General features: G+C 50.3%; 9 protein-coding genes across 9 annotated transcripts; 4 read left to right on the top strand and 5 right to left on the bottom strand.

Moving 5' to 3' along the window:
* Positions 1–61: 61 nt before the first annotated feature.
* N7519_005779 (cleavage polyadenylation factor subunit CLP1) lies at positions 62–1775 on the top strand (the record flags this gene model as incomplete). The annotated part of the gene is made up of 3 exons (XM_057292555.1): positions 62–199; positions 254–472; positions 507–1775. 3 exons carry the CDS (start codon positions 62–64, stop codon positions 1773–1775), a joined length of 1626 nt encoding a protein of 541 aa, XP_057147366.1.
* Positions 1776–2225: 450 nt separating this feature from the next.
* Positions 2226–3383, bottom strand: N7519_005780 (glycosyltransferase family 32 protein; the record flags this gene model as incomplete). The annotated part of the gene is made up of 1 exon (XM_057292556.1): positions 2226–3383. One exon carries the CDS (start codon positions 3381–3383, stop codon positions 2226–2228), a length of 1158 nt encoding a protein of 385 aa, XP_057147367.1.
* Positions 3384–4468: 1085 nt separating this feature from the next.
* On the top strand, positions 4469–5521 carry N7519_005781 (uncharacterized protein; the record flags this gene model as incomplete). The annotated part of the gene is made up of 1 exon (XM_057292557.1): positions 4469–5521. The coding sequence occupies one exon, from the start codon at positions 4469–4471 to the stop codon at positions 5519–5521; it is 1053 nt and encodes a 350-aa protein (XP_057147368.1).
* Positions 5522–6230: 709 nt separating this feature from the next.
* N7519_005782 (uncharacterized protein) lies at positions 6231–7385 on the top strand (the record flags this gene model as incomplete). The annotated part of the gene is made up of 1 exon (XM_057292558.1): positions 6231–7385. The coding sequence occupies one exon, from the start codon at positions 6231–6233 to the stop codon at positions 7383–7385; it is 1155 nt and encodes a 384-aa protein (XP_057147369.1).
* A 1144-nt stretch (positions 7386–8529) lies between these two features.
* N7519_005783 (CFEM domain-containing protein) lies at positions 8530–9203 on the bottom strand (the record flags this gene model as incomplete). The annotated part of the gene is made up of 3 exons (XM_057292559.1): positions 8530–8855; positions 8912–9049; positions 9095–9203. 3 exons carry the CDS (start codon positions 9201–9203, stop codon positions 8530–8532), a joined length of 573 nt encoding a protein of 190 aa, XP_057147370.1.
* A 1190-nt stretch (positions 9204–10393) lies between these two features.
* N7519_005784 (uncharacterized protein) lies at positions 10394–10801 on the bottom strand (the record flags this gene model as incomplete). Its single annotated transcript, XM_057292560.1, has 1 exon — positions 10394–10801. One exon carries the CDS (start codon positions 10799–10801, stop codon positions 10394–10396), a length of 408 nt encoding a protein of 135 aa, XP_057147371.1.
* A 1351-nt stretch (positions 10802–12152) lies between these two features.
* N7519_005785 (uncharacterized protein) lies at positions 12153–14366 on the bottom strand (the record flags this gene model as incomplete). The annotated part of the gene is made up of 1 exon (XM_057292561.1): positions 12153–14366. The coding sequence occupies one exon, from the start codon at positions 14364–14366 to the stop codon at positions 12153–12155; it is 2214 nt and encodes a 737-aa protein (XP_057147372.1).
* A 1298-nt stretch (positions 14367–15664) lies between these two features.
* N7519_005786 (quinone oxidoreductase family protein) lies at positions 15665–16875 on the top strand (the record flags this gene model as incomplete). Its single annotated transcript, XM_057292562.1, has 3 exons — positions 15665–16530; positions 16590–16764; positions 16828–16875. The coding sequence occupies 3 exons, from the start codon at positions 15665–15667 to the stop codon at positions 16873–16875; spliced, it is 1089 nt and encodes a 362-aa protein (XP_057147373.1).
* A 327-nt stretch (positions 16876–17202) lies between these two features.
* N7519_005787 (uncharacterized protein) lies at positions 17203–20306 on the bottom strand (the record flags this gene model as incomplete). The annotated part of the gene is made up of 6 exons (XM_057292563.1): positions 17203–19015; positions 19077–19328; positions 19383–19400; positions 19454–19539; positions 19596–19910; positions 19986–20306. The coding sequence occupies 6 exons, from the start codon at positions 20304–20306 to the stop codon at positions 17203–17205; spliced, it is 2805 nt and encodes a 934-aa protein (XP_057147374.1).
* Positions 20307–20320: the final 14 nt, after the last annotated feature.

Here is a 20320-nt window from a genome sequence, read left to right on the forward strand (position 1 = left end):
TGCTTCTATTCATTTTTCAACCTTTGCACATATTCCGAGGCTTCTCAGATTGACCGGTAATATGTCGCTTCCGGGTCTCGAGCTAACGCAGCCCTCGGAGGAGAGGTCACAGGCACCTGCACCACCATCACAGATTAGCCTGAACCCCGGCTCGGAGTGGCGGTTTGAGGTCGCCTTTGGACATATTATCAAAGTAAAGGTATGTCGTACTCTCTGATATGATTCGGGGTTTGTTCTGATTCAAGTTGTGCAGCTTCTTAATGGAACCGCCGAACTCTTCGGCACAGAGCTTGCCGAATCACAAACATACACATTCACGGGCACAAAGGCGGCAATCTTCACATGGCATGGCTGTGCACTTGAGATCACCGCAGTTGAGACGGCATCAACCACATCCGACGGAGTCACACCGACAGCGGGTAACGGCGCAGGAGGTTGCCAAAGCGAATACACGGCGGAGGAGACGCCAATGGTGGAATATGCGAATGTTCACTTTGCGCTGAGAGACAATGCGCGAAGAAGCCCAGTCAATAGGCAAGGACGGCCCACGCGTGCTCCTTCTGGGTCCTGAAAACACGGGAAAAACCAGTTTGGCTAAGATATTGACCGCATATGCGACGAAGATCGGCCGTCAACCGTTGGTCGTGAACCTCGATCCTACGGAAGGTATGCTTGGCGTCCCTGGCACACTGACCGCGACTGCGTTCCGTACCATCTTGGATGTCGAAGACGGCTGGGGAAGCAGTCCCATGTCGGGGCCCAGCCCTGTGCCTGTCAAGCTGCCGCTTGTGTACAGCTATCCGATGCAAAGCCCGCTGGATGGTGAAGGCACCGTGTACCGACCAGTCGTCTCGCGCCTAGCACTGTCGGTGACGGGCCGGATGGCCGAAGACGAGGACGCGCGCGAAACAGGAATCATTGTCGATACGCCCGGAATCCTTAGCACAGATAAGCCCGGCACTATGGAACTCATCAACCACATTGTTACGGAGTTCTCGATTACAACAATCCTAGTATTGGGTTCGGAGCGCCTGTACAGCACCGTTGCCAAACAATATGACAACAAGCCCAGCTCCAGCGCAACAGCCGCTGTCTTTGACGAGCACATTTCCGTCGTCAAGCTTTCTAAATCGGGTGGTTGTGTTGACCGCGATGATGCCTTCCGCAAGGCAACACGGGAGTCCCAAATCCGCTCCTACTTCTTCGGCAATCCCATCCCCTCCTCGTCACCCTCTTCCGCCATCACCCTCTCTCCCCACGCACAACAACTTGACTTCGCTTCCCTCCCTGTATACAACTACACCGTCTCCTCCGCAGACGACGAAGACGAAGACGAATACGACCCCTCCCAGCTGGGAACAGGCGCCTCCTTCCTCCCCGGCGGCGACGGCATGGATGACTACGCGTCAGAAACAAAGCAAGAGCCAGACCGGGCTGCTCCGCTACCTGGTGTCGTGGGCTCATTCTCAGAGCCCGCTGACAATGTGAACCCTAATGCCAACGCCGGCAGCAGCAGCAGCGTTCCGTTGAAGAAAGTGCTTCCGCCCCCTCCCTCTGCTCTGGCAAATACCCTCCTTGCAATCACCCATGCACCTGCCACAGCATCCCCCGCTGAAGTCCGTGACGCGAGCATCATGGGCTTCCTGTATGTTGCCGACGTCGACGTGGATAAGGGAAAGATCCGTGTGCTTGCGCCTGTTGGCGGGAGAATGCCTCCACGCGCCATCATATGGGCGAAGCGGTGGCCTGGGGAGTTGGTGGGGTTGGTGGGTTAGTGGTTCTCTTTGTTTGCATCGCATTGTTTTTTGCGTGCATCGGATACTTGCATCTATTCTTCGGATATGGAGTTGGCAATTTACAATTTTACTTAGCATGGGGTTGTGGCTCGTTCTTACATACAATCAAATCGATATTCTTACGCTGTCTGTTCAATGTGCCTGTTTTGTAATCTTGTACATGCTCGGTATAGCATGTTTCTTCGTTCTCTTGAATTGTCTCCCTTTGGGACTATATATATCGTTTTATTGAAGAGGGGGGGTTTGTTAAATAGAATTGCCGTTTGATACCTATGTCACTATATGTACTTCATTTCCTCGGGGCTTTCCTCCTGGCCTGCACCAGCCTCATATTACGATAGGCTCTAGTGAGGGTTCTCCGAGGGCGTACAGCTTATATTTAGAACACATAATCACATTGTCAGAAAAGAAAATCAAAACATTCCCTGGTTAGGGGGGTTCGATATTTTTTATTGCTTCCCCTATTGCCTGGAATGTAGCAATCTGTCGTTCCTGCTCTTCCTGAGGCAGAGCAGCAAAAGCACTTGCTTCTTCGTCCCACTTCCTCACACAGTCCACATTCCAATTGCACCTCTCGACCTCGCCAAAGATCGGGTGATAGAACCGTGGGTGACGGTCTGGCCACGCAGATGCATGGTAATGGTGCTTGACCAACGCGGTGCGCGAATTATGGGTGCCCGAGTCCGAATGACCTTGCCCAGCGGCGAATGCTTCAACCGTGAGAACCAGAAACCCCCCAACAACTTTGGACTCCGGTATGTCATGGAACATACTCCATGTGATATCCTCGCCCGTCGCACGGCTCATTTCAGATAGTATTGCGCCTGTGAAGGCAGAAGGCCCGGTGCCTGTGATCACATCATCGAAGTCCAGCTGAAGCTCTGAGATTGGCCTCCCTTGCTCGATGGAGAGCTGATTGAGCCAGTGGAGGATATTCTCTACTAGTCGCATCATCACGGGCTGTCGAGGCTTGCACATGAATGTCCATTGACAGAAGGATTGAGATTTTGGACCTAGGATAGGATGGTCGCGGAAGTGTGGCTCGTCGATTTCGACGCCGATAACCATGTTGATCTCGCTTTCGTCGTGGCTGCTTGGGATGAATCGCTCCACTGGTCTCAATGCCTCCACGTCTATATCAGCATAGACACCTCCCTCCATGTACAAAACGAGATACCGAAGTAGGTCGGCCTTGATGATCGGAGCCGTTAAAGATTGGTATGTGTCAACGATGTCTGGTCGGTTCAGCCCAAGCGGTCCGAAGTTTGTTTCCACATAGTCGAGGTCATTCTGGTCGGTCAGAACCTCGTACCTATAGCCTGGGTTTTTGGATATCCAGCTGCGCGCTACCCCGATATCACGCTCGTCGAATTCCAATGGATTCACTTTCCAGATCTGCCAGATTTTCCTGGGAAATTGTTCGCCAATATTGCTCAGCTGTGTAGAGTACGATTTATTCTCAAATTCATGCGACGTTCTGGTGAGACAAAAGTAGATGAATAGACACAAAGCCACCAGACTCCCATGTGTGAATCTGCGTGCCTTCTTCGGAAAGAGATTGGGCAACGCGAGATTCTTCTCCAACATGACTAGGCCTGTATGATCTAATTCAGTGTCCTGTCTGGGACAACGAAGTCGAGAAAGGAGAAAGATTAGTACAAGAACATTGAAGACAGGGCTTTACCTAGGTATTTCATTGATAAGTAGATTACATACAGTGTTATCGTAATTAACATGTGGTATTCATTAATTCTACATTGAACGCAATGGTATCGCTGGCACGGAAATGGTCAAGGGTTGAAGCTTAACTGATTGGATCATTAGAGCAGTGAAACACCTTCAGCCATTCGGATGGCAGCGCCAATAGTAGAGACCGTCAATTATGGATTTAGTTCAAAACGCCTAGACTTGGATGTTATCCGGGGATGTTGCGCATTCACATGTGACTCCAAGCCTGACATTGCAGATTGTGGCTGCAGCCACATCGAGTCATACTCCCCTTTCAGACCCTGAATTGTGGGGGAAAGAGGGGGATCCGACTCTAATTAATTTAAAATGCAATCTAGCAGGTCTTTATGGGCCTCGGCACTGGGCACTGCTAACAAAGGACTACTTCACTGTCTGGGGATATTCACATGTTTACAGAGTTGTACCTGAGAGTGTCATTCTCAAAGTGGAATTGGGTTTCTATTGATCTTTGATCTTTTCTTCAAATTTCCAAAAGGACTCTCTCAACTTTAATCCAATCCCTATGCTACACTCAATCGAGACCTCTTCACAGTTGTTGAAGTCAAGCCCAGAGCGAGCCCTCGAGGACGGACGGAAACCACAGTTTGCCCATATGACGCGCTCTCGACATGGAATGTCACTCTCTTGCATTCCCTTCTTGCCCACACTCCTTACTGGGACAAATAGCCACAATGAAAAGCAAAGGTTACCAAGCAGGCCCACCGCATACCTGAGATGGATTGCGAGGTTTTGCGGCTCTACTAGTCTACTGGGGACATCATCAACTTTGGGCCCACGATGGCGGAGTGGGACATGCGTTCGAGCTGGCCTACGGTTACGACAGCAAGTACTATTTCGCATGCCTTCCTGGTATTCGAACATTATTTTCCGGTGGGCATTTTGCCGTCAGCGTCTTTTTCGTGCTCTCTGGGTACGTTCTTTCAATGAGGCCACTGGTAAACATCCAGGATGGCGATTACGCTGGACTAGGTAAATGCCTTTCCTCCGCCGTATTCCGCCGATGGTTTCGTCTATACATTCCTGTCATTTGCACAACATTATGCTACATTACATTCTTGCACTTGTTTCAGGTCACCGCTGTCCCAAAGCTTCAAGGAAGCTACCGCGCGGAGCTATGGAATTGGTACGCCGAGTTCAAGAATTTCAGTTTCCCTCTCCGAACAGGCGGCGAGCCCTGGTTCACATACAATTTCCATGCGTGGTCTATACCCGTCGAACACCGAGGCTCTCTGGCCGTCTATACCGCCGTTCTCGCCTTTTCGAGATTTCGCCGCAATGCCCGGCTCCTAGGCGAAGTCGCCTTGGTTGTGTACCTTTTGTACATTGCGGATGGATCACACTATGCTATGTTCATTGCCGGCATGCTTCTACAAGATCTCGACCTCCTCGCCGTACGAAATGACTTGCCACGCTTCTTTCTCCGACTGGGTCCCTTTAAGACAGCCATCATGACTGTTCTCTTCTATGCAAGCCTTTATCTTGGAGGAGTCCCCTCGCACACGGACAATTTGCAACAATTACGTGACTCACCAGGGTGGTACCTCTTATCGTTCCTAAAGCCACAGGCTGTGTTCGATTACAAGTGGTTCTACCTGTTCTGGGCCGCTGTCTTTCTCGTCGCATGCACATCTCACCTTCAGTGGCTCAAGACATTCTTTACCGCCCCGTTCAACCAGTACTTGGGCCGTATTTCGTTTGCATTCTATCTGGTTCACGGACCGGTTCTGTGGACTTTGGGTGATAGGCTCTATGCTGCAGTGGGTTTCGTACGCGATTCACACCATGAGAATTGTCCCTGGTGGATTAATCGTCTCCCCTTGCCCAACGTTGGTCCTCTTGGGCTTGAAGTCAATTTTCTCGTCGCGAACCTGGTTCTGTTGCCCTTGACTATCTGGCTGGCAGAAGTCGCGACTAGACTAGTTGATGAGCCCGCGGTGAAGTTCTCTCAGTGGATCTACCAAAGGGCGCTTGATTGACGAAACCTGACAGCCCCATGTGTCCATGATCTGCCTTTGTTTTTGAGTATCTACTGCAAAGCGTTCTTCTAAATGATAAATTGCTGTATAATAAGCGGACCGGAGTTCATACCAGTTCATAAAAAATTCTTGTAATGGCATAGATTCACCATACTAATTTGGCAGTACTATTTGCAATATTGAAAATTCTCTGCTGGAAGCAGTTTTCCTATTGCAAAAATACCCGGGTCACTAAGACATGTTTCATGTGGTAAAGATTGTTAAGAGTTATAGATCATCGCAGTAATCGCCATGCCAGGCAAAGTATATAACCCCTCAATCCAGTTGCCTGTGTCAGTCAAAAGCCCCCTTTTAGTCAGTGTCACCAATCTCGGGCTTTCTCTGAAATAAGACTTATAACCTCCCGAGGTCTTACTGTTCCATCCCGTCTACACTCTACACTCAACTGAACATGGCCAAAAAAATAGCACACCTGATACTTATTGCAGGGCTATTGTCCGCGGTAATCCTCATCGCCAAATTTCAATCCAATCTCGGCTTGCAATCGAGATTTCTATTTCCGGACTATCCCCAAGGTCCATATAGAAAATCACACATTGATGCCGGACAACCCGACATAGCTTGCTCAGCCGCTCATAGCAAAACTTTGTCCCACTGCCAGGATGGACAAGTTACGGAGGACCGAAGATATCCTGGATCCGACAAAGATATGTCTCGGACACACCACGTAATATACTCGGTATCGAATCCCGATGGAAAGTATTTCAGGATCGACTTCGGAAGCAGATCCGTCTTGAACCCCAGCATCATCCCCCACCCTGAGCTACTTGACACCTGGATCGTCACAGCACAACTTCACAAGGATCCTTCTGCTCGAACTACCTCAGTCTGGTACGCCGAACTCGTCTGCAACGCCGCATTTTCGGATGACAAGCGAGTCTTGAGCTGTCTGGAGCCACCACTGCAATTGCCCATCCCAGCAACCTTCGGTGACTCCAGCAAGTGTCTCGGCGACCTTTCGTACTTTAGTCTCAGCGTCGGGCCTCACGATGCAAGGGTATTCTACGGGCCCGAAATCCCGTACACCATTTACGGCTCCAATTCATTCTTTACATGCTTCGGACAATGGATCTCTGACTTTCGGATCTTGGTGGATTGGGGGATAGACACCATAAACGAGCGCGAATTCCGACAGTATCGTGAGCTCCAACGTCCAATGCCGTGGAACGCCGTTGAGAAGAATTGGTTTCTCTTCTGGGACGATTCGGGACAGATGTTCCTCCACCATGAAATTACACCGGCGCGTGTGTTTTCGAAACTCGAGCTAGATGGCTCTGTTGGACCGAACCTGGCGCTGACGACCGCTGCTTCGGACCAAGAATGTCTCAAGAGATTCTTGCCTGAGACGGGAAAGATTCATCAAGCGACAAACTCGCTAGCTGTGACTCTATGTGCGCGATCTGACCAATTTTGCCTACCTGATGCGACCAATACCTTTGTGCTCTTCATCATCCAGCAAAAGACCTTACACGGTCTTCACCCTGTATATGAGCCCTATGTGGTGCTGACGCGGCGTTCGATGCCGTTTGAGATCTATGCGGTCTCGTCAAAACCAATCTGGATCTTTGGTCGCAGCATTGGGGCAGAGAAGTCAGATGAAGATTCTTCTACGGGATTACTGGGAGATGCCTCCGAGATGCTCTACATGACTAGCATTAGTTGGAAAAATCATGGACAAAAGGACCATGGGTTTATTGATGATACACTATTCTTAGCTTTTGGCAGGGAGGATTCGGATGCTGGCGGTATCGATGTCACGGCGGCGGACCTTCTAGCAGAGCTGGGTATGTGCGCAGAATTTTGATTTAATTCCCTAATACTATACATATGTAACATTTATGCTTGTATGTTTTGTTCTCGATGGACTAAAGGTATATACGGAGTAGTAGGGGGCAAGAATTTAATTTATGGTGTACATCCTATAAATTATAGAAAGAAAACGAAGACAACCCTTTCAGGGTACTATCCCAATTGTCTTATCCAACTCCTCTTTCTCGTCCTGTTCCTGTCTTTCTCTGTAGTAAATCTTGGTTAGGTGGCTATGTTGTCTAGCGCACTTTCATTAATTTCTGGAAAGACTAAAAACTCTTATTTTCACATGTTTTGCAACCAAATTCTCCGATTCATCCGAGGTTCTTCAAGTTTCCCCCAGACCCCAGCGTAATGAGCTTTTAGCATATGTCAGAAAGTCTAATTGATTAGGGCTTATGGGATCGGCCAATTGAGGTTTTTAACACTCACCAGAACACCCCTCCGTTCGATCGTATTTCGACTAGATATCAGTTGGAAGGGGGCTGATTTCGTCGCATCTAGCCAGCTTAGACCTCTCGGGGAAATGACAAGGACCATGATCGACTACTTGTGAATAAGGAGCGTGCGTGCTCTACTGTCTGCTATTGTCAGAATCTGGTAGAAAACAGACTCTCGCGAAAATCCGCTGTCATTAGGGACAGAATCGCAATGAAGTTGAATGCCATGAGTGGCTTCTCCACGCACGCTAATCTAGTGGCTTCGGACGAGGGGCTTATTTCCCCTTTCTTTTTTACTTGTTTTTTTTTTTTTCTAGTCCGCTGTTGCCGACCTTGCATCCAATTTCCCCGCACTCGGCACTCGGTTGTGGAGGCTGGTATAGTGGGATGCTTGTATGATGGTGTATTGATGTCTGAGACAGTCCTACCTGATTTGGTATTTTCTATACAGTCACCCGAAACATGCAGATGGTTGTCTCACTTGACTATGAATATATCTAGTGAAGAAATGCGCCTTGGAATTCAAACTCCCACCATTCGCTGTTTGGACACTCTATTCTAGAATAGGTAAGGTATTAAAATGAATGTAGCTTGAGATGGTTGGGTAGAGGCAATAAACATGGAAGGAAGTACCAGGACCAAATTAAGTATAGTAGATAGTAGACGAAAAGCCATTCTGTTGTCTCTCCACACAACTCTTCAAACAAAGAACATCATGCTGGCTAACATGATAGCACTACCAACCATCTGAACAGCTCCGGGCGCAATACCAGAGGCACCGTTGAACTGGGATGTGCTCTGAGGCGGAGCCGTGTTGGTCGTGGACGGAGTCTCGGAGCTTGGTCCCAAACCACTGACCGTGGAGGAAGTCTTGAAGCCTGGCCCACCACTGACCGTGGTAGAATTAGAGCTCCTCGTGGTTGGAATAGCTATGGCAGTCGTTGTGGGAACCGATGTATCCACCGCGGGGATAGAGACCGGATGGCCAACACCGGAACACAAGGATTCAACGACGCTGGATACAGCTATAGGGCCTAGTTAGAAGACCGGATCATACGCAAGGGAATGTGGCTTCTCATACCTTGTCGGTCCGAGATATCACAGGCTTTATTGACGCAGGGAACAATCTCCGCTGCGAGGCCAGGCTTTTGGCAATGGCACGCGAAATCCGTAAGCTCAGAGCAGCCGTCCCGGCAAGGGTCGAAGTGAAACAGGTAAGCTGGAAGAGAAAGAAACAATCACGGGTTAGTTAGAAACGAGACACTGAGCAGAGATATTGAGCGGACAGGGCGTACAGAGCATTGGGGGATATTAGATAGTTGAGCGCTGGCGATGGCACCGGCGAGCACAACAATAGCAGCAGTAAGGCGCATTTTTAACTATGTAGGACGGAATAGATGAATAGTCTGGAGTCGGTTGTGGAGGACATTTAACGCAGAACAACGAAGTCTGAATGCATGCACGAGACTAGTTTTATATGATTCAGTTCCAATCCAGGCTCTATGTCTAGCGGGATATACCGGTTATTAGAACATCATTCATGTCACATTATTGGTTCACGTCAGAATTGTCTCTCTCTCCCAAGAGTACTCCGTATAGTCGAGCTCGGTTCTCTTACTAGTCTTTCGACTAGTGTAAATCCTGTTTCTAGTCCAATAAAAACGAATGAAATTCAGCCATTGGGGTCTCAAAGCTTACACAAAGATGGTTTAGTGTGGACCTACTCCGTATGGGACGCCAAGTCATTGTAGCCCCAGACTTAAGCACATGTCTTTAATTAAACTTAATTAAACATGGTGGACCGAGGCGGGGAAAGGGACCATTCACTAGAATTGGTACTATAAGCGATGCTAGCTATGTGGCAATAACTTACATCGATTTCATTGGCCTTCGAATATGTCCGGACTTACCTGTGGACTCTATTAGAGATGTAATACATGTAATATTTGAGACACTCTACGACCTCTTATTTTATTTTTTAACATGTTTCAATATCTTCCCAGATGTGTATCTGCACACACTTCGCTACCTGTGCCCTGCGATTTATTGCCCTTTTGCTGGCCAAGGGCATATGGCCATTTACTTGTTTCGTCCCCTGGTTCAGAAAGACTATTTCTTCATGTAACCAGAAGATTAATATGAAGACGTCTTCAGTAAAACACAAATGGATATAGTAGTTTGTCGCCAGAAAAGGAAACACACAAGTAACATTTACCGGAAAGGGGGAAGTTATCCTATTCCGCTAAGCTAGAACTACTGAAGAGACATTACGGGGTGGAGTTCAACCCTGCGCGATCCATAACGAGATATCGCCCGTCTGCGCCTTTTGAAGAATTTGCCAGCCTGCACATATGACTTGCGTGTCCTTTGCTTTGCAGGCAATCTCTTTGGTTCTTCGCAGGTAAATGCGATCCGACTGTTCTGCACGTCAGTGGATAGGTTTGTATTCCTATCCAGAAAGTTCTGGACCTCGGACCAGGGTCGGCTAGGGTTCCAGACTTCTCCAAGGAAACTTGTGTCTGTTCCATGAAGGTTGTTCTTCTGCCAGACTCTAATCTCCCTCTTACTCAAACCATATGATCATCTTCAAGGAGGCCGCCAATGCTGCGCAACCTGCGTAACTGACGCCAACCACTTGCGCGTCTGGGCCAGGTACCCGAGCTGGCTCTGGTATACCTCCAGCGCATGAGATGGGACCTTTGATGATGTCGGCATTCTTCCATTGTTCCGGTACTCGTATGGCTGCATCTGATGGAGGCAACCCAGACCAGGAGCGGATGATAACGCGCCAATCATCTTCACTAGGCTCCCAAAGCTTAATGTGCTGGAAATCGGCATTCTGAAAGACCATTAGAGCTCCTTGTCTGGTCACGTATTTCAAAGCATGCTGCAATGAACTAGTGGTATAAACACCAGGTCCGAACTCGTTGTCGGTCTTGCTCGCTGTGATTGTGGGGACGAAGAAAGCCATGAGCGAAACAAGCCCCGCCCGGAAAGTTCCTCGGGTAAAGCAAATCGCCATCTAAGGAGCCGGGGTACTCGTGGGTGATTGTTCTCTCGGGCCGGTCAGTTCTCTTGTCGAATGGCAGACGTACACAGCTTATCTGCGGCGGGAGGCACTGAGGTTGGTAGAAAGGAAAGAGATCGCTCAAGTTCGGAGTGGTGAGTGAGCTAGTCACACAAGGGGGGGATCAGGTCCTGTCTGATAGGAAGAGCTAAAGGAGTGCGGCGTGCCGGTAGGTCAGAGAATACGCTTCGATAAATCGGGGCAGGAATCTTTCCTTCTTCGAAAAGGTAATGTAGGATCCAGATGACAGACACGTCCTGTGGCACCACTCGAATTTCGTCGCTGATCGTATACGCGGGATCATCAACGGCCTCGACGAGCTCGTCTAGCTTTGCTAACCAGAACAAACTCCGAACTGACCCAATGTAACTTGCGTTGGACCCTACCTCCGGGTCGATCCATTCGAGAAGGTCTGGCGGTAACTCTCCGGGGTATCCGTGGAGACGGGGCCACACAGGGTCAAGGGGTCTCTTTCATTTCCCATGCCAAGCGGTTCGATCTCTTCCTCGGAGTCAGAGTCCAGGCTACCCCTTTTCTGAACTCAGAGTGGCCTCAAGTTTCTCTGCATTCATGTTGGCGTCGCCTTTCGATGGATTCAGGCTCACGCTAGAGTCAGAAGGAAGAGGAGTTGATAATGGGAGGCCCTACGTTTTCTTTCCATGGCCACTTGGTTATCATAACATCAAGTGACTGACAGGTCTAGACAAGGAATCAGGTGTTTGACAAGTAAAGTGGCCTTGGGAGCTCCGGAGAGTTATCGGGCAGTCTCTTTCCCCGAGTCTGTCTGTTTATGTTTACATTTCCATAGTATCCGTATCAGGAAGGTGTTAATGAGCCATACGTCACGGCCTACCTATATAAATTCCAATGTTATTGCATCCTCAAAGAACATCTCAAGGATACCGGAGAAGACATACAAGAAGGCACCTGAAAAGACACCTAAAGGATATCTACCTACCTACCTTGGTAGGTACTATGCATGGATATCTCGAAAAGATACGTAAAAGCCATCTGAATTCACATTGAAAAGACATGTAAGACACCCTAGGATCGCTCACATACCACATCTCTAATATTATCTCAAGAAGACTTCAGGGGTAATAACAGTATTTTCTACCTAAACAGACTTTTATATATGCTATGCTATGCTAGTACAATACGAAAGCAAAACTCCCCCCCAATTGTACACCCCAATGCTCCCAAGTATACATGCATTTACGGACATCAAAGCAAGGAAACAAGACAATCATACACCTCACTCCCATCTCCTCCACTCATCAACAGCCTTCCTCAGCTCCTCATCACAATCATATCCCTTCGACTGAGCAACCAACAACTCCTCCCTCCGATCCAGGAACCGCCGCTCAGCCTCAACCCTCCTCTGCGCAACAGACTTCAACATCCCAAGATCATCACTAGCAACCGCCTCCCGGAACTTCGCCCGCATACGCGGTGAGTAAAGCTGGCAACTCGCCTCACGAGTCCGACCAGGCCCATCACCAGGCAAGATCCGCATCTTCGTCGAGACCATGCACGCAATAGGATGCTTCGATCTCGCAAGCGGCCAAACAACCTCGTCATAGCAGTCTTCGCAGATACACATCTCCGGTAGCGACGGTATAAAGTGCCACGTACTAAGAGTAGGCCTATCACGACGACAATCACGCAGCACGACCTTGCGTCGCGCATAGTTCAGGAACTCGCGCGTATCTGGGCGGCGGGTGCGTGAGGAGTCCGACTCGGCACGGGATGCAGATGCGTCGAGGAGATCGATGAACTTCACGAACCGCGGACTGGAAGTGACGAAGTCGCACACCCGCTCGGTGAGGTCCGGGTTTGGTTGGAAGGTTTCCCGATGGCTGGGCATTAAGATGCGGATATTGCGTGCGCAACTGCTGCAGACGTGGAAGCCTGCGAGGTCGCCGCCGGTTTCCGGGTCGTAGATCCGGTACCAGGATTGTTCGGCGACGATGCGGCCGGGACAGGGGCGTGTGCCGGGTGGTGGGCGTGTCATTTGGTAGAGGAGTTCTAGGCTGTCGTGTTCCTTTTTTATCATCTGAGCCCAGGCGAGACGGGTCCATGCGTTGGCGAAGGCGCATCGTGTCTTTTGTCCGGCTGGCTTTGACAGGCTGGGGATGAAGTAGTCGCGGTAGCGGGAGTGTGCGATTTGACTCATGCAGGACGGACAGATGTCCAGGTGGGTGAGGCCTTTGAGCGTATACCAATCTTGATAGCCTGCGACAGCGATAGTTCGCGGGCATGGAGAGAGGCCCAGGCCTACCGTGCCGGGGCGCTGTGGTGATGTACCTGCGGGTCGAGTGGATGCAGGATGAGCCAGTGACCTGTCGGGGTTTAGCTGGGTTGCGACTTGGGTTGATGTAGACTTGGTCACCTCGGGTGCTGGTCGAGAGGGATGGCGAGATCCAGACATCGACCGCGTAGGCGGCATCGTTACCGATGTCGCCCGAGCACGTGAGGCCGGGGGCACCTCGCTTTGTGTTCGTTGTGTCGGGACACGCTGAGGCCCACGCAAAGGTGGGTGTGATGCTGGGGCAGGCGCAGGCGCAGGAGGCGGAGGCGGAGGGGGCAGGGAAATGTTGAGGGGATTTGGTTTGACAGGCTTCACAGTTGTGGGAATTTGCCGTACCTCCGGGTCCGACATAGACCCCGTGTCCCGCTGTTCTTGTCGCTGGCGAAGCTTCTCGTCAATGCGTTCTGCGAGGGTGGGCCCATTTGGTAGAGCTGATACAGGGGCTGTGGACACAGGCGCCTGGGGCTGGTGTGAGGGTGGCCTGTTGTATGTGGTGACCGAATCTGACAGATACCCCGAGCTAGGCTCTCGTCGAAAGCGCTCTGGCATTGGTCGCGTTGTTGAAGGTGCATGTCTTGCACTGTTGGACCGACCAATGGAAGACTTGGGTGGTTGTAGATAGGTTTTGCCATGCATGGGAGCTCGAGAACCACTGCGATCCGGCGCACTCGGTCCACGGGGACCATGAGACGTATTTTGCATTGGCGACCCGTATCTTCTGGAATTGCTATCCCGGCTATGAGAGGGCGGTTGGGTTTCCCGCTGTGTATTAAGCTCATGGGTGGGCTGTTGCTGGGCCAAAGGGCGAGAAGGAGGCCCCCGTGGCTGGCTTGCAGTTGAGGGTGGCGCACGTTTTGGTCGATCGTCCATCTCGAACCTGACGGTGTTCCGTAAGATCGGCTCCTGAGCAGCAGGCGGTGTTGTTGGCCCTGCACTTTCATCCGAAGACACACTCCCGAGTCCAGGCACACTGGGAACACTGCCAGGGGAGGTAGAGGATGGAGGGGGCGAGTTGGCGGAGACTAAGATGGGATACTGATCGATAATCCCTCTTATATGGACACCGTCGACCCCGGGTTTAGCTCCAAGCTTGGAGAGGCCGTCTAGCTCTTTCGAGAGGGACTGGGGCTCTTCCTCAACGCAGGGCGCGGGGGCCATTGCGATCGCGCCCGTCGAGAGCTTCGGGAGGAAGTCATTCTAGAAAAGATTGGTTTGACCACACAAATAGTATGGAATATAGTTGTTTTGGGACGTTAACCTGGTGCGTTTACGTCTCGTGGAATAGCTCGGGAAATGTGGTTCATAGTATAAGTAGTGCGACTTGAAAGGTGAAAATTTGCAGGGGAGCAGAGAACTATGGCACGTATGAAAGAGAGAAAATTTTTTTTTCATGAAAGTAGACAAAGATGCTCGATTTAAGTGCGTGCGCAAGCCGGGCGTACAAGGGTATATAAGCATTGGTGGATGGCATCGGGCATCACCCAGTTGGAATGGGCCTCTGATAGGCCATTTTAGTGATTGGGCAAGAGCAAAATATAAATAAGAATAGCTTCAGGCTGAGAAATCACGAGGCAAGGATGGCAGTGAAAAGCCGTGAAACGAATGGTCGAGTCGCCATCATCACAAAGGGGTGTGGCTATGGCAGCCTGTTGACTATTGGGCACGAAGTGGAACCTCCGGGTACTGCCGCTGCGTTTCAGGTCGATTTATTTAGAATCAGATCGGATCATTGGGCAACAAATGAAAACTCTTCAAGTTTCTCAGGGGCTGGTGTTGAGGAAACTTCAAGTGACCGATCAGAGGCTAATGGCCTGCGTGGTGTATCATGTGTATGGAGCGGGGGAGATCTATTCCCTTCCAGGACTTTTCATAATGCAGTCAGCGGCAGATGATACAAAGTCGGCGCTATGTCGTCCTCATGCAGAGCCAGGGCCAACTGACATGCCGGGTCGTGGGTCGTGGGGGGATTGGCCCCTCATGGGGCTCCGGGTGGCTTGCATCTCGGTTTTGTACGGAGAACCGAAGCGCTAATACAGCGGCAGACCTGACCAGGGGCTCTGGGTGAGCGACATTGGTCTTGTGTCAGAGAAGGACTGCATTGAATCTGTTGGATGTCCTTGTTCTGCTAAGCCTGCGTTGTAGTGCTGCGTTGCATGATACAACTTATACCCTTGTTCCGACGGAAATGGCGTCATACCCCTGTGAAGATGGGCGGATAGTCGACATGTTAATCATATTGGATTTGGGAAACCTGCAAGAAGCGCATTATCAAATCAGAATACGCTGTAATCCGCATAAGTACCAATATCATAAGTTTGTTGGATGTAAAAAAGGAAGAGAAGGAAAAAGAAGAGCGCGCAACAATTCCGCCGGGCCTCTGGAGATTGCGGGGATCCGATGACAAATATGAAGCCGATGGCCTCGATATCTTTACACCCCCCACCTACTTATTTACTATGTTTCGCTCTCTTCTACGCAGTAGTCCTCGACTCACAGTGCTTCGCAATCACATTACCCCTCCACTCGTGAACCAATTTATCCCAATCCGCACCATGTCCGTCCCAGCAACTATGAAGGCTGTAGTGGTCGAGGAGACCGGCGGCCCTGAAGTGCTGCAATTCAAGACCTCATACCCAGTTCCTACCCCACGAGCAGGAGAGCTACTAGTGCGCAACAACATCTCCGGTGTAAACTACATCGACACATACTTCCGAACGGGCCTGTACCCCGCACCCAAGCCCGAGGTCTTGGGCCGCGAGGGCGCTGGTATTGTCGCTGCTGTCGGTCCCCAGACTTCTGGTTTCCAGGTCGGCGATCGGGTTGCGTGGTTGTCTACTGGCGGGTATGCGGAGTACACTGCAGTCCCGTTTGCCCAGACCGCGAAGATCCCCGATGGCATCAGTGATGAGGATATCATGGCGTCGTTCCTGAGCGGCTTGACGGTGCTGGCTTTTGTGAAGGAGACTTATCCCGTGCAGAAGGGCGATTGGGTTCTTCTCCATGCTGCTGCTGGTGGTGCTGGTTTCCTCATGACGCAGATTTTGAAGTCTATTGGGGCCAACGTTATTGGTACCGCTGGCGGCGCAGAGAAGTGTGCGCTGGTTAAGAGCCTCGGTGCTGATGTGGTGATCGACTACCGCAGCGAAGAGGATAAGGACTGGGTTAAAAAGGTCAAGGAAGCTACTGGTGGTCGTGGTGTAGATGTTGTATACGATTCTGTCGGCAAAGATACCTGGGAGGGGAGCTTGGAGGCTGTCAAGCGCAAGGGTACTATCGTCTGGTTTGGCAACGCCAGCGGGCCTGTGCCCCCGCTTCCTCTCGCGTATGGCCTTTCCCTCTCTATATCGAAATTGTCTGGTGATACTAATGAGATTTCAATAGGAAACTTACCCCCAAATGTGTCAAGGTTGCTCGCCCGTCGCTCTTCGGATACATTCAGACTCGCGAAGAGTTCGAATATTACACTAATGAGTTGTTCAACATGTTGAAGTCGGGCCACCTTAAGACTAAGATCCACAAGATCTATCCGCTCGAGGACATTGCCCAGGTGCACAAGGTACGTAGCCCTGTTGTGCTTGCGTGAAGTTGTAGTCATTGTATATTCTAACACTCTAGACAGGATCTTGAAGGACGGAAGACTATGGGAAAGCCACTGCTGAAGCCTTGAAGCAGGACCTGGTTTTTCTAATCAATACAAAAAGATTATGATCTGTTGATAATATAAGACAACGATTCAAGGTTTTGTTTGAAGATATCCATATGAATTTCGTTCTGGATCTGCAATGTAAGAGCATATTTGGGGAATATCACGGCAGATTTGCAGCAGACTGATCACGTAGTAAACTGATAGCTGCACCTAACGACCTTTCACTGATCCTCCCCCTTCCATTTCACCCTTGATTTTTTTCTTTTTTTTTTCTTTTTTTTTTTCGTTTTCTCAATAGCCTGCTGCATTGAAGTCTCTCTAGATCCCCGGCTTGGCTGTCTCTTGGGACTAGTTCTTCACAGTCTTCTGTTCACCCGAAAACTGGCTTGCTTTGTCCGTTGCTCCCAGGTTGGGCTGTCCCTCAGATTCCTGTTTCTTCGCAGCCTTCTGGTCACCCGAAGTAGTCTGGGTTGCTTGGTTGTCTGTTGCTCCCAGGTTGGACTGCCCCTCGGCTTCCTGGCTCTTCGCATTCTTCCATCCGTCCACAGTCTGGATTCCTTTGTCGTTCGTTGGTCCTCGCCTGGGCTGTCCCTCGGATACCTGGTTCTTTGCAGTCTTCTGTTCATCCGAAGTCTGGGCTTTTCTCTTGGCCACTTCCTTTTCCACATACTCCATTGTCTTCTTGACGAATTTCTGGATGAGCTCCGGTGTGATAGGAGTCTCGGCCCCTTTCTCGGCTTGTTCCTTCTCTATCTGCTTCTTCACGCTCTTCATGAAGTACGCCATGGCCTCTGGCGGGATATCGGGATTGGGCTGTCCCTTGGGCTGTCCCTCAGCTCCCTGGCTCTTCTCAATATTCTGCCCAACCGAAGCCTGGACTTCTTTCTCGGCTTGTTCCTTCTCTAACTTTTCCTTTTTCTGCTTGAGAATCTTCGCGATGACCTCCGGGGCGATAACGGGCTTGATCCTTTCCGGATTCTGGAAATATCCAATAGTCCGGTCAAAGGCCTGGTCAGGGGTCTCAAACAAGGGAATGTTGCGGGGCTCGTTGCTGAGGCGCACGGGGCGCAGCTCTCCCTTATTCGCCCTTTCCTTGCCCTTCAGCGGATTCGGATCAACCAAGCCCAGCAAGTCTTTGACTTCCTCCATGTCCCAGCCGAACCTCTCAAGGGTATGAATCATCTGCCAAACGGCATCCATGACAGTCTGGCCCGGCCTGATAACCCAGTCTATTTCGTGTGCCATCATGTGCATAGCCCACTCGGCCGGGGTCGGCTCAGGAGGACGCATAATAGACTCCTTTGCGCGGCGGCGCGCGACCTCCTCCTCGTCGGGGATGTATTTAATGGGCGCGGGCACCACGTAGTCCATCATCCAGTCATTGTACATGAACTTGTAGAAACTTGGCAGGACTGACATGATCTCATCGAAGTAGTACTGTCCGAAGTTTGTCTCATAGACGCCCGAGATAATCTTCATGCCGGGCAAGATATAGGGAAACAAGTCAGGTTCGACAAGAAATTCAAATTCGTAGGTTGGGGCAAAACCAGCATCCCAGTCGACCTTTTCCCAAGGAGCGAGGTCAAAGGGACCTCTGGCGGGATCACGGAATTCCTTGGCTCGAATCTTGCCCACAGGGCCAAGATCCGGGGCCAGCTCCCTGTAGAGTCCGATGGTTTCCTCGCTAGGCTCTTCCACCGAGATGACCTCGAACCCATCGATATCTGGAACCTGCTTGGCTTCGATCATGTCGAGGTCAGCGAGAATCTTGAATTTGCGGGCAGTCCGATCATTTCCGGCAATCGCAACGCCATATTTGACGGCTTTGCGAGCCATTTCAATGGTGAAGACCTTTCCATCGAAATGTGGAACATTTTCCCAAGCCTCGGGGTCATGCACATCCCCGAAATAGTAGCCACCAAACAGCACGGAGCAGCCGCGGTTGAAGTCTCCGGGGCCGCCATGATGTACAAGTTGCTGGTTCATCCACAACTCTTTGGCAGCCCGATCACAGGTCCTTCTGGCTTCCTCAAGATCCTCCTTCTGCTCGGGGCAAACATTGTGGTAGAGGAGGTAAGTGAAGAAATTCTTCATCGTATCAGTGCATACTTTGATCTCCTCCTCAGTATCAGGATTGTAGTGACCCATGTAAAACCCAGTCCTATAAACTAAGTTAGCATCTGTGTCTATTTGGATAAGTGTTCGTATGTTTCAACACGCACAGGTAACCAGTGGCAACATCGTTGAAGGAGATTGGATATGGCTTTCCCCTCTTGGGAAAGGTTGCCGTGGTGCAGCGAGCTTGCATTGCCTCTTCTTTGGTCATTTCCTTCAACTCCGAAGGAGTCACTCCCTGGGAATGATTGGGGCCCACGCTGACACCGCCGTACTGCAGGTACTTGAGAAAAACTTTGCGTCTGTAGGGCTCAAGACGTCGCTTATACAAGAAGCGCTTGATGCCCTCGTCAATCCGACTAGATGGGTCACATTAGTGGGTGTTATCTCGTAATAATTGATTGAAATCTTACTCAAGAATGGGCAAAGCACTGTAATAAAAAGTTAGATACTGTCTCAGTTAGGGATATGTAAGTGTACATACGGATCATAGATCGACTTGTTCTCCTCGGCCTCCTTTGGGGTCATTGGTGCATCGGCATAAAAGGGTTCAAATCCCGTGGGTGCGTTCTATAAAGGCTGTTAGACAAAATCTGACCGGTTAATCGCCAATATCACTGTCCTACCTCTCCGCGCTGACTCTTGGGGCGTCTCTTATTCTTCTTCTTCTTTTTCTTCGACTTCGAAGAAGAACCATCGTCGAGTTCCACGTTTGCGAGAACTCTTTCCTCATCGGGATCGTGCTTGAATCCAATCTTGGGCGCGTTCTCTGAGTTTGGACCGTTGTTCACATCGGAGGTGTTCGTAGTGCTCTCTGGCTCTTTTGTAACGACGGCAGAATTGATTGATTTTGGCAACGCGCCCCCAAGGTCAGCACTAGCGTGGACCTGGGAGGCATGCTTGTTTGGCTCCTGGTCCAAACCAGCCAAAGGCTCCTCAATCTGAGAGTACTATTAGTATATTCTTTGCGATAATGAAGGGATTGGGACCTGGTTTGATGGAGTTGGGGCACTCACATTATGCTCAGTCTTGGATTCAACCTCTGACTTCTTGAGCTCCGGCTCTGCAAGAGTGACTGAATCGAGGAAAGTAACACGAGCATGCTTAACGGACGAATGATGGGACTTGGAACTCGACTCCGGAGAGGAAGTAAAGGAACGTTCCTTGGTAGCTTTGGCATGCTCTTCGTCCTGGATGGTGAGGCCAGGGTTACCAGTGGCACAGTCGCCAGTCATGGCTTCAGTATGCTTTGTGTGCTCCTCAGAGCCACTAGAAGTCAGTGGTTGATTAGCTGTAGACAAATCGTCTTCGCGGGTAGGCTCAGGACTTTTATCCATGATGAACGATGAAG

Source organism: Penicillium mononematosum (genome assembly GCF_028829835.1).
Source record: "Penicillium mononematosum strain IBT 11891 chromosome Unknown utg000003l:1.0-8172316.0:1.0-8177699.0, whole genome shotgun sequence".
Lineage (NCBI taxonomy): Eukaryota > Fungi > Ascomycota > Eurotiomycetes > Eurotiales > Aspergillaceae > Penicillium > Penicillium mononematosum.